Genomic DNA, 13,736 nt, shown 5'->3' on the forward strand with positions numbered 1-13,736 from the left:
TGTAATCCTATTTTGCTGCTTTATTCATAATTAGAACAAATTTATGCAAGTTTGTTGTTTCAGGTATTAAACCATTCATCCTTTTTTTGAATTCTCTAAAGAATGAATGTTCCTGTATCACATATGCACATAACATAAGTACTTAATTTCATCATTGTCGTTACCGAAATGATGCTGTGTATGTAAAGTAGTCATGTTTATTAAAATTAATCTTTCTCTCTCTCTCTCTTTTAACAGGAAGTAGATACAGCTCTTTTAAAGTTATATGCTGAAAGTAATTCATCCAATCTTATATCTCTGGTCAGTAATAGAAACATAGGGTGTGATGTTCGAGAGTGTGTAGAATATCTTGCCCAGTACAAGAGATTTCATGGATTAGCACTCTTTCACTGTGTGCATGGGGAAAATGAAAAAGCTCTTCAGATATGGACTAGGTAAAAATTTATATAAATTCTTAGGAACACAATAGCTTTAGTTCAACTTTTTATGATGGTAGTATTTGTTTATGATGTTGTAACAAATTTACAATTGAATTTTAGTGTTTTGTTCAATTTTTACTGTATGTTTCATTATTATTTTAATTTTGTTTCATTATATAGCTATGATAATAAAAAAAATAAAAAATATTATAGTATTGCTTGTTGCAAAGGTATCATTCTGTGGCTTTGAGGTATACCTCAGTGACTAATTATTGCTGTGCCACTAACATAATAGTTCAATTTTGATCAATTTCATGGTTATTAATATATAGAAGGAAGGAAGTAATTGAAAGTTCAGAGCTTTGTAGAACCCCAACAAGTTGCAAAGAGAGAGAGAGAAAGCTGACTGCCCAGTTGCAAAAAAGAAAACACTTGGGATTCCTAAATGCTTTTATGTGGCATCTTCCAAAAGTGGGTGACATATGCAAGAAGATTCCCACTTGATTGACAGTGATTGAATTCATACTGATTATTTCTTAAATGAGAGGTTTTCAGTTAATGCAGAAGTTAAATATTAATTAATAGTTGCTTTGTTACTTTAGAAAAAACTGAAGTGAAAGACGTTGGAATGTAATTTGATGGTAAAGATTTATAACCTTTCTTAGGAATGGAATGAATATAAACTAATTTCAAAGATGCAGAATAGATGCTATAGTTTCCAGTGGAATAAGAGAGAATAAAAAAGACAATAAAGAACAGGAATCAGAAAATCAAAGGGGGGGGGACATTGAATGCTTTGTTTGAAATATAAAGACATTTACTGGGATTGTCAGTGTAAGAATTTGGAATTAACAACCAAGTGATTGTCTTTTTCCAGATAATGATACAGTAGCATCATTTGAGTACAAATGAGGTGGAAGTAAGATTGAACAAAGATAAGGATAAGTTTTGGCAAGAGACCAGAAAGTATGATTGCCATTTGGACATGATACAAAATCTTTACTATAAACAGAATTCATGAAATTATTGTAGTCACAATTGAAACCATGTGGATTTTGATGAAGACCAGCTGTTATATGCTTGATTCTTCTCTTGTGAAATTCTGGCATATTTCAAGAACCAAGGCTTAGATAAGGAATGAAAACTTCAAGTTGAATGGGGAATGAATGTTTCCATACCAATAAGAACTATTTCATTGATGCATTCAGTGCAAATGTTTTGTTCCAGAAACAAAAAACAAGAAACTAAGCATAGAAATCACAAAGATTGTCTTGCACAGCATTCTTAAGTTGCTAGACAACATATGGATGAGACTAGTTGTGTGGATATTGCTCCATGGGAGAAGAAATCAGTACCAGATAGTGATCAGAATTGCCTAGAGAATGAACAACATGCACAATATACTTAAAGATCACTATTGAGGAAGAGATCAAGCACTTTAGGAGAGTGGCCAGAATTATCAAATGTCTCATCATCTCTGCCTTCTTAATCAGTACAATTGAAAAAAGAAAGTCATTTGGAATTATGAACATTAATTCCAACTTCACTATTTGTACCTGGAAAATCAACATTTAAAGAAAGAAAATGCAAAAATTTCAGAATGATTGGTGGTATTAGGACTGTCGTAAATGATTTAATAAAATGGGGCAGAGAGAGAGAGAGATTTTAGTGGGGGGGGGGGGATGGACATTCTAAGTTGGAAACCCTATGACATATCAGGGCATATAGTATGGTCACTTGAACTAGATGAATTCTGTTTGGAAATAGGTATGTCTTTCAGATTTGAGATGGAAATGAATGTTGTTGGAACTAAGACCACACATAGTCATTGATAGCAATGACTATGTGTGGTGTTAGGCACCACAGCTCAGCAATGACTGAGCTGTGGTGTCTAAGCATCCATAGTTCTGTTGCTATCAAAGATACCCTTTGGTTCAAAAGACCTAGGTTTGAATCTCAGACAAAATATATTCAGTGTGCATAGGATTGACCATTTTATCCTAATGAAAAATTGAGGTTATCCTTGGCTTTCATAACCTTCTTTTTTATTACAAGCTGTGAATTGTAAAGGCCTGTAGGTCCTGCTGATGAATGGATGAAACCTGGAAGGTTATTATTATTTTTTTAACACCTCCAAGGAGTCCAAAGACTCATCGAGAGGTTATGGATAAAGGAACTATAACAGCTATACAAACTATGACCTGTCAATAGATCATAGCATGATAGTTGCCATGTAGATCATAGCAACTATCATGTATAAAATGAACAAAATTGCATATAATCATTATCCATCACTATAATTATGAACTAAGCATTCAGATGAACATAGCATAAACATGGCATTCTGGGAAAATATTCTGTAAAAATACTTAGTAAAAAGAGGAAAAAATAACATTAATTATTTTAATTTCTAATATGAATTTAATTGATCATTTCATGGAATCATTTCTTAATTTGGGGGCTGCATAACAGCATAAGCGCCTCTGTAGTGCAATTGGAAGAATGACTGTACGTTGTGCCCTTTGATTAGAAAAGGCCTAAGTTCGATTCTCGTCATGACGGGAGGAATCTTTATATAGACTTTTTCAATTGAAGGTGAGTTAGCTGATCTCATATGGAGGTAGAAGGTTTTTTCTCCTGGAAACTCAGGTTTTTCATCCTGCATACAGGCAAATCAGCCCTTCAGAACACATGCAATTTACAGACAAAAAAAATACTAGTGGTGGTGGTTGTGAGCAATAGATGGCGTTGATGTAGGTGATTGGTAGTAGAGGTTCTGTGTGTAGTAGTGGAGATGGAGAGTTGTACAGTAGGTGTCCTCCCTCGACAAGTCTTCAGACTCCTTGGAGGTGTCACGAATAATAATAATAAGGGTCAAAATGGATTACTAGGAGAAGACCACTACATAGCCTCTAATGAGCTGAATGTTGTCAATGTTCAGAAGTATAGTAAACATCTTCCCAGAGTTTTTTTAGAGAATCAACTAGGGCTTCTGACCTAATGTCCATTCCTCACCTTCTCATGTGCACCCTGTTAGGTATCTGTCTGCATACTGAATGAACAAGTATGGGCTGACAGTTTGGGATTTAGTTGACCCAACTGTATTCTGATTGGCTTAACCCATAATGCAAATTGATGGTACAACATGACAGTTTCATTGGTTGGGGAATGATCCCCATTATTTACATCAGAGAACCAGGGAATAATAGCGAAAAGTCAGCTACTGAAACAAATCCCAACTTAATATCAGCAGAGTTCAAGATTGACACCAACAACATAAGAAGCATTAGTGGAAAAGAAATAGAGCTACTAGAATAATTGAATAAGTACTAGATTGACATAATAAATGCTACTGAAACAAAAAAGTTAAAATGAGGCGAGATTTTTTCCAAGCAACAAATACAAGATGTTACATCTAAGCAATAATGATCAGAGAAAAGGAGTAGCTATAGTATTTAACACTAAATACAAGGATAATCCTCTTGAATGACATGCAATTTCAAGTACAGTGATGTGGGTAGATATCAGAATGGGGGAATTGGACAATGATACTGATTTGTGCCTATGGTCTCACAGAAGGTTCTACCAAGGAAGAAGTAGAGGAATTTTTTGAGGCATTAGACAAGGCAGCTGACAAGAAAAAGGAAATGTTGATCCTTGTTGGAGTTCTAAACAGCACAATAATGAATGAATATCAGATATATAGAAATATTTTGGGAAATTTTCAAAAAGAGATCAAGTTAATAATAGTGGTAAGCAGCTGCCATAGTTCCAATCAGAATCATGAACTAGTCATTACTAAAACCATGTTCCAACTTAAAGATATGCATAAATTCACACACAGAGAGCGAGAGAGAGAGAGAGGGGATGTAAGAAATAAGAAAAGTTTCATTCACTGTGTAATTTTTGACAGCGGTGTCTTTACACTAGTTCAGTATGTAAGAATGTACACAGCATTTGAAATCAAAAGTGATAGTTTTGAGCAGGATAAAATTGAATTTCATATTGAATTGAAAAGTGTGTAAGAAAGTTTTAAAATGAATCAAAGTTGAGGAGCTTTCAGAAGTTGAACTGTAGACTCAGATACACAGACATTATTCAAGAAAAAATGAAAGAGTTTGAAAACAAGAACCAAACCTTGGTGATTCATCCAGAGAGGCATGTGATGAGGTATCTGCATGGATAGAAAAATCAGGACTTCATGGTGGACTCATGAAGTTGAAGAGACAGTCAAGGAAAATAAGCATATCAAAATTCTTGGCAAGTAAGTTAGCTTGTGCACTAAGAGAATATAGAGAAAAATATAATAGAGCTAAGCTAGGTGTAAAAGTAGCTGAACAAAACTCTGGAGAATATGTTTACTATACTTCTGAACATCAAGATCACATCTGGCTCATTAGACTGCAGAAATTGGGCTCGATTCAGCATAGAATTGAAAATGCAAACCATAGGATCCAATGGGAAAACACAAACTTTTACACAGATCTTTGTACAGATATGAAAGGCTGTTCAAAGAAAGTACTGAAGCTCTACTTCATTGACCAAACCTTAATTTTAACAACTGTTTGCTATCCCCAAAGTGTAGGAAATTGTTATAGTTATATAACATAGTTATATAATAAAATAGATCACATCATAATAATTAATTTAATTTGTCATTTCAGCCCAATTGATTTTAACAAATGTGCAACTACTTTTACAGAGAGATTCTGGCATGGGATCTGTACTGTTTTGTTGTCCAATTTTCTTACTGTTGTTCTTTGCTCTCACTGATGATGTCTTAAGATACATAAGATGAAATATTTGTAAAATAAATATTATATTTTACTGTGGCACATGCTTGAATGCTTAATTATGGAAACTCCACAGAACTTGCTATACTTAAAGTTTTAAATATGAATGCCTTTTTCAAGAAAGTTGTGAAGCCCTTTTACACTGGCCCAGTCTGAATTGGAATGATTTTCTCTTCTCCACAGTTTATGAGATTCTCATCTTTTATAAATATCAAAAATAATTTTTTTTCTTTTTTAAAAAATATTATTTCTCTAGCATGCAGCAACCATTTTAATTGGTAAACTGATTTTTGCATTTCCCTTGTATTCTTCTTGTTCTTTGAATTACTTGCCATTTCCAAACATTGATGATGTATGTTTATTTCAGTATGAAATAGCTCTGCTTTTCATTAAAGTTTATTACTGTGGTTATTGTGTTTTTTTTTTTTTCATTGTTTAATGATTATGCCATAAGTACCATTAAAGATTAAGCTGAATTCAAACCATATAGCAGTTGTCAGGATCAGATTTTCACTTTAAGACAAATGGTTGAGAAATCATGGGAATATAAAACAAGGAAATCTGTATTTAAGTCTTGTAGATCTGGAAAAGGCATATGACAGGGTGCCAAAAAGAAAGCTATTTAAAATGGCCAGATTGACCATAGTCGTAATATCATGACTATGGTATCTGGCCTTGCAGACCATGTTTCGCATATAACCCACAGGATCTCCTGAAGAAAAACCACCATAGTAAATTCAAAAAAGAAAGCCTATTTTTAGAATCTGTGGCAGCACTCAGAAATCAACCGAATTTAAATGAATATGGTAGCATAAAACCACCCAAAATTTGGGAAACATTAATTATCAGAGATTCCTCATTACATCCTAGGCCACCTACAAACACCTATAGAGGGCACACCACCTAAATAGGACTTTAGAGTCACCCACATGTTTCACTTAGTATTGTATTGAGTGTGTTGTTATAAAAGTTATTTGTAATCCCTGAAGGCTGTCTCAGTGACTGAGACGAAATATTGGAAGCATTAAAATTAATTTTAATCCTTTCCCAGAAAGGATTAAAATTAAAATTGAAAATATACCATTAAACCTCCAACATGATGTTTTCACAGCACTTAAGCCTCAATACATGCAATGCTTCCTACTTTGTGGAACTGACTATCGTCTCTTTCAGCAAGACAATGCACCATGTCTTAAGGCTGCTTCTGTAACTGCATAGTTTGTAGATATAAATATCACCACACTTGACACTGGCATCCACAGCTGATCTCAACCCTATTGAATATTTGTGGGATGGTGAGGTTAAGGGACATCTGTCCCACAACAGTCCAGGACCCGATTACATGCTTACAGGATGTGAATGGTCCAAAATTCCCATTCATTGCTATCATACACATGTGGAAAGTATGCCTCATAGGACTCAAAAGGAGGTCCTACATCTTATTATGGTGGGCAGCATGGCTGTTTGTTCTTTACATTGTGGTGTCTGTTGACCTCTTTCCAAGCTGTATATTCATATATTCTGTAAAAGATATTCTAAATGTTATCTTTTATTTAAGAGATCAGTCAGTTGAAAAACGTGTTTCTAAGCAACAAAGTTATATTCAGTTGATTAAATTCAGCAGTCTTCCTCAACAACATCCTTTCTTGCTCAGTTTATAAGTAAACGCCCTCAAACTTTCCCATCATCCCTCCATCCCCTTTTGACAATATGGTGTTATCAAAACCCTTGTCAATAGATCCTCTGATCTCTGTTTTATCCCTGGCTGAACACTTACAGCTGAACTCTCCTTTATTTGCCATGTTTTTGTCCAATGGTTACAATGCTAAAATTATCAAATTAATTGTTCCTCACATTCTTCTCAACATGCAGACTATAGTAATGCTATTATTGTTCCTTATATCTGGGAACTTCAGAAAAAATAATCAGAACTCTAAAAAAGGACAATCTCTACACTGCATTATAATCTCATCTGAAGATGACTGCCCTCATATGCTCTTCCAAGGATTCTTTACCTCCCTCTCTGTTCAAAGTGTTTACAAAGTTCCTTGTTCTTTCAACTTATCATATGATCAAATTGGGAGATCTGCTAGCATCTGCTTAGAAGAATATAAGAACTACATCTGCCAACTTAAGTATGGTCAGTCATGTCTTTCTGACCATGCTTTGGGCACTTTGCACAGAATCAAATGAAAGAAAACTACTATACTCACCACAAGAAATACAAACTTGAAAGCCTTTTTTCAGAATCAGCAGCAGATTTAAAAACTAACCTAAGTAGCGACTGCTGTATACATGTTGCTCAGATAAGCCATTATTTTTAGTAGATATTAGCAATATTGTTATATATATAATTGACAGCATTTTGTTTATTTTGACTGTTTTGTTACTGATGGCATCAACTATTGTTACATGATATTCTTTCCAAGATGTTTTTCATTATGCACCAATGCATATGAGAAAAATGGCAACCAAGACATCGCTGTTGGCTGATATTAATGTGTGGGATTTAGTGCAATGTAGCATGTGTTAATGTATTCATTGATGAGAGCGAGTAGTTTGTAGTACTAGAGCAAAAATGGAGAAAATATTTGTTGGAAATGTTTTTTGTGAGTGAGTATGAGAAATGCATGATATAATCCTGCCTCATATATGAGACATAAGGCAGGATTGTTAAAGTGTTGTGGAGAATGTAGTGGAAGCAGTGAATGATAGTGTACAATATATGAATGAGAGTTTGAAGGAAGTGGTTGAAAATAATGTGGATGGTGAGATGCCAATGCAGAAAGAAGTTGCATACTTACGTGGATTGCTTACAGAACAAAATGTGAACTCAAGCAATTGGAGAAATGATTGGTATATGGAACAGAAGGATGGAGAATGAAAGAAAGAAAGAGTGAATGGGAAAGGCATAAAAGTGTGAGAAACGGGAGAAAAGAGATACTATTGTATGGGAATTCAATGATAAGAGTTAATGAGAAAGTGACAAAAGCATGTTTTCCAGGTGCGAAGATAAAGGATCCTGTTTAAGCTTTAAGTTTGCAGAAGAAAGAAACGAATGAATTAATTGTTTTGACAGGCACAAATGATTTGAAAGATGAGAAATATGAAATTAGATAAAATATGAAAGAGTTGTTAGAAGAAGCAAAAATCCAGAATAAGAAAGGAAAGATTGTAAGTCTGCTGCCTTAGCATGATAGGACAGAATTGAGAAGGGCCATGATTGTCAATGAGAAGATTGTACAGGAGGAAGGGTGTGCAGTTTATAGATGTGTGAAGAAGTGAATTTGATGGATGTAAGGACCTGTATATCCCTGATGGACTGCACTTAAATGGTTTTGAAGTTAGATATTTTGGGAGAAAGTGTTGTTCAGAGAGAGATTGGAAGTGCAAAACCAGGGAAACTGAGATATTAGAGATGGGAGCAACAAGCACGTGCCTTGCCACCCCTGGGATAGATAAGTATGAGTGCAGGAATGATTATTAAGAGCTGGGTGCAGTTTCTAGGTTTCAAATGGACAAGTAATGATATTATGTAAGGGTAATGTGGGCCCTAGAGGATGTTGAAATGCATGTATATGAATGCCTGAAGTATCAGAAATAAAGGAGAGGAGTTTTTAGTATTGATCAACTCAGCTTGGCTAAAACTTATTGATATCAGTGAGACCTGGTTGTCAGAGAATGATGTTGTTACAGGGATAGAATGTAATGGATATTGTATTTTGAGAGAAGATAGAAGAAATAGGGCTGGAAGAGGGGTATTTTTAATGATAACTGAAGAACTTCAACCAACAAAAATAGAAGTTAAGGAACATTGTAGATCTGATGGTGAGGCTGTCTGGCGTGAGATAGAAGCCAATAGGACAAATATATATTGTTGGTTGCTGCCATAGACCACTTGGGGGGGGGGGGTCCCAGAAGAAAATGTGAACAACATGTATCAGCAATTATCATGAGAAACTTCAACTATGGTGATATAGATTGGAAGGAGGAAAGGACACATGGCAAAATGGAAATGGAATTTATACAGTTACTAAGGGATAATTACCTGAAACAGTAAATGCAATAGCAAACTCTACCTCCAATCTGGGAAAGTGACCATGTCCTGGGACATGCTCACTTTCCCTTATTCTGGGAGGTTGCTCAACATAGGGAAATTTCAGTCAAAAAAGGGAAAGAAAATATAGAAGAAATAGGGCTGGAGGAAGAGTATTTTTAACGATAGCTAAAGAACTTCAACCAACAAAAATAGAAATTAAGGAACATTGTAGATCTGATGGTGAGGCTGTCTGGTGTGTGATAGAAGCTAATAGGACAAATATATATTGTTTGTTGCTGTCATGAGGAACTGCAGGAAGGGAACATTATTAGGAACTGCAGAGCTGGTGATTATGACAAACTTAGGAGGCAACTTAGAGTAGTGCAATGGCATAAGAAACTACATGGAATGAATGTCATTAGTGCATGGAAAGTGATCAAGGATTTGAGTGAGGCATTATCAAAATGCATACTTGGGGTCAGGAGGATAAATTAAGTAGGGATTAAGTGGATGATTAGCAATATTAAGCAGGAGCTGCAAAACAAGAAATCATGTGGAGGGAATATAAACAACAAATTGCATGCCCATGAACAGTATAAAGCACAAGCAAGAAGGCTAAATCAGATTTCAAGAGAAAATTAGCTAAGCAGGCAAAGTAAATCCAAAACAGTTTTTTCACTATGTAGCAAGTAAGAGAAAGAATAATTATGAAAAGATAACTTTACTTAGTACTGATGGTAGGAAAGTGACCGAAGCAGAAGAAATAGTTGTTACTAAGTGATCACTTTTGCAAGGGTATATGATGCAAGTGGTGACTTTACAGTCACTGAGATGACAGAGACTCATGTAAGTATTGAGGTAGATGAACAGGAGGTAATCAGTATATTGAAAAATATCAATGTGAATACAGCAGTGGGCCTGGATGGTGTGTCTGCTCATGTGCTACGAGTTCCAAGGGAGTGGAAAGAGGGTAAGATAGTTCCACCACATAAAGGTGGCTCCAAAAATAATATCCAGTATCCAGAGATACTAATTAGTAGTAACTAATTAGTATGTAAGCATTGAGGTAGATGAACAGGAGGTAATCAGTATATTGAAAAATATCAATATGAATACAGCAGTGGGCCTGGATGGTATGTCTTAGTATGTCCTGAATGAATTAGTAGTAACTAATTAGTACCTCTGGAGTGGTGATTAAAGAAGAGTTAAAAGTAAAATTCAAGAATTTGTGGTGATACTTTACTTTATAGGAAGCATGATACTTTATAGGAAGCAGCATGGATGTGTAAAAGGTAGGTCCTGCCTTCTTTAGTATCATTTCACCATGATACTAAAGGAAATGGCTATACCATGATATTCTGTCAAATGCAAAGGCATTTGACAGAATACTGCATGGAAAACTATTACATAAGTTGGAGCAAATGGAAGGGGATATGAGGCTGGTGTCATGGATGTGAGGGAGGGGGAATGGCTGATAGACAGAGATTTTTGGTTGGTGAGTGGAATCAAGGTGAATGAGGGTGACTATTTGAAGAGGGATATTCAGTTGTTTACTAATAGGGCAAAACTAGGGAAGGCAATAGTTGATAAAGGTGATGTAGATATCTTAGAGGATGATTTAAATAAAATGGCAGTGTGGGCAAAGGACAATGGTTGTCAATTCAATGTTGTAAAATGTACGGTGATGTGCTTTGGAATGAAAAGATTACACACTTCTTATCATATTGATGGGACTAGTTTACAGGAAATTGATGAGGCTAAGGATCTGGGGATGATGGTGGATAGAGATTTGAAATTCAGACTACATATTGCAAGAGTTGGCAGAATAGCTAAGAGAATTACTTGGATGCTGAAGAGCACATTGACAAGTAAAGATAGGTGAGGTTATTATCTCTTTACACAGCCTATCATTCAGTGACATGTTTACTACTATGCACAGATTTGGCCACCTACATTTCTTGGGGGATCATGAGGTGGTGGAGAAGATTCAGAGATGAGTGACCAAGCTGGTGACAGGTCTGTTTAATGTTCCCTATAAGGATAGATTGAGGGTGTGTGGGTTGCATAGGTTAGCTGACAGATGGAGGAGAGGGAATATGATAGAAACTTATAAGTTATTAAAGGTACACTATAAGATTGACACAGAAGAAATTTTTCAATACATAGGGAGAAAACAAGGGGTCACATTGGAAGCTGTCTAAGAGTGTGGTTAGTAAGGGTGTGTGGACTAGATTCTTTTCTTGGAGAATGGTAAATGATTGGAATGGATTGTGAGAGGCAGTTGCGAGCACCCAACAGTGAATGGGTTTATGGAGATGTATGATAAGTAATGTGTTAATGGATAGTGGGTCTCTCATGATGAGTCTTCTGACTCCATGGAGTTCCTGTATAAATAATAATAATAAATATTGTTGTATTATACTTCCCAAGATTTGGGATAATTCGGGGATATTAATTGTGTTTACAGTTTACAGTGGTGTCATGGCAGCGTCGGTTGTTTTTTTATTTAATATAATCATTTTATTTATAATTCTGTACAGATATTTGATATTAATCTTTTCTTAAGCCACTCAGAAACACAAATTGAGCATTTTGAGTTTCAGTTCCAAAAGTATTGATACTTTTTTTGTAAAACCAAATACCAGATTTAAAACCAACTCGCCGAAATTGTCCTGTATTTGGTTTTCCAAAATCTGGCAACCCTGGTATAGCTCAAGTAATTTCAATTCAACTTAATATTATCTCATCACCACTAGCAGTGATTTAAAGAATAATAATAAATGAATAAATAAATAAATAAATTGGTCCTGAGAATAAAATTTCATTTATTCAGATCAGTGAGAAAATATCCTTCATTATAGCTCCATTACATAAAAGAAAGAAAACAGGATTCTTATTTCGTAAAAAAAATGGTAAATTTTTTTCACCTCCTCTTTATTTTTCTATAGTTAATCTTTTGATTTTATCATAATATTTTATTCATAATTTTTGGCAAATTTAAAAACCAAGTGATTTTTAATCACAAACAGCTTCAAGAAATGTTGTGTTTATAATATTTAAGAAGAACAAGTTTAACTGTTAAGAAGAACAAGTTTAGCAGTTCTGTGGAAAGCTTCCAGTATTGAGACCACATGTTTAAAGATAAATAATGAATTTAATAAAAAAAATAAACAAATATAACCCTACAAATTTCCTAAGCATCAGATTTATATCGTCAAGAGTATTAGTGAAAGTTATACGCAGAAAAACAATTAATTAAACATTGTAGATGTCAGAACTTTACAATTGGTACATGTACAAATAAGTACCCAGAATAAAAATGTTAAATTCATTACTGTATACATGTTGGAACACTGCCAGTTGTTGCTGTTATGTTCTGTAGCATTGCACATATTGTATCTTTAAACATGTGCTCTCAATACTGGAAGTTTTCCACAAAGAAGAACGAGTTTTGTTAACAGTAAAGAAAAGTATTTTGATTGTGTTGTTCTTTCTAAATCACTTGTAACTCAAATTTTAACTTTTTTATGAATATTGACTACACTCAGAGGAGTTGCTTGGCAAATTTGTAATTGAGTGTCTTTTATAATTTGCCAGTTTCAATAATTGGTGAAATATCCTGCCCCTAGTACTCTTCTGACAGTGACACTTTTGGCAACTGCCTCGATGCCAAAGCATTTGTATGCCTCTGATTACACTTATATATTAGGTACTAACTAATTTAAATTTAAGTCAAAGAAAGCGTGGGTTGGAGGAGTTACCAGGAGATTAAGAAGAAAGCAAATGACAGAGCAGAATGGAGGAAATTGCTGCTGAGCTACCACTCCCAAGACTGATGCAACTGATGATGATGAATTAATTTATATTCTTAATTTAGTTTTTATTTGATAAAAGTACTTGAACATTTTTTCCTTATGTTAGAAAACAGTTTTGGATTCTTTTTTTTCCTTTTTTTTTTAATATAGAATCATACATAGAGAATATTCAGACCCTTCATTTCCTGGGCTGTTTTCTGTCATCACTTTCCTTTCAAAGTAAGTTTTATTCAAGCAAAATAAGCCTTGAAATATTTAATATATGAGTGATGGATAACAGAAGAATGAGGTGTATAAAATGTTCACTACCAGAATGCATGAAATCCATCACCCAGTACTTTGCTATCTTTTTTAGATATTGTTTTAAATTAGTAGCAACATGGAACAAAGTTTCAAGCAATACCTACAGTGAATTAATACTTTCTTTTAAGGTTACAGGTTGGTCAGCATTCATTGTGAAGAATTTATAGAGACAAAAACACACATGTTGGAGTAATTATTTTACTTCAGTTATGAAAAAACACTTAATGTTTCAACCTCTCTATCAAAGTCATCATCAGGAAAACATACATATGCACAGGACACATTCTACATGATACTACACAAAAGTAAGATAAATGCTTTGTTAATTGTTTACCCTAGCATGACCTCTGGTGAAAAAAAAACAATA

The 13,736-nt window shown here is 34.5% G+C and overlaps 1 protein-coding gene across 1 annotated transcript in view; it reads left to right on the forward strand.

The window, feature by feature from the left end:
• Positions 1-13,736, forward strand: part of LOC150100709 (transforming growth factor-beta receptor-associated protein 1-like) — a 407,043-nt gene that overhangs the window by 187,600 nt on the left and 205,707 nt on the right. The window contains exons 13-14 of the mRNA XM_090401548.1: positions 238-434; positions 13,217-13,285. Of these exons, the coding sequence (XP_090257674.1) occupies positions 238-434; positions 13,217-13,285 (266 nt within the window). The remainder of the gene's footprint in view (positions 1-237; positions 435-13,216; positions 13,286-13,736) is intronic.

This window comes from Typopeltis vanoorti, chromosome 12, assembly GCF_054136105.1.
Source record: "Typopeltis vanoorti isolate ZY-2024b chromosome 12, IOZ_Tvanoo_1.0, whole genome shotgun sequence".
NCBI classification, from domain to species: domain Eukaryota; kingdom Metazoa; phylum Arthropoda; class Arachnida; order Uropygi; family Thelyphonidae; genus Typopeltis; species Typopeltis vanoorti.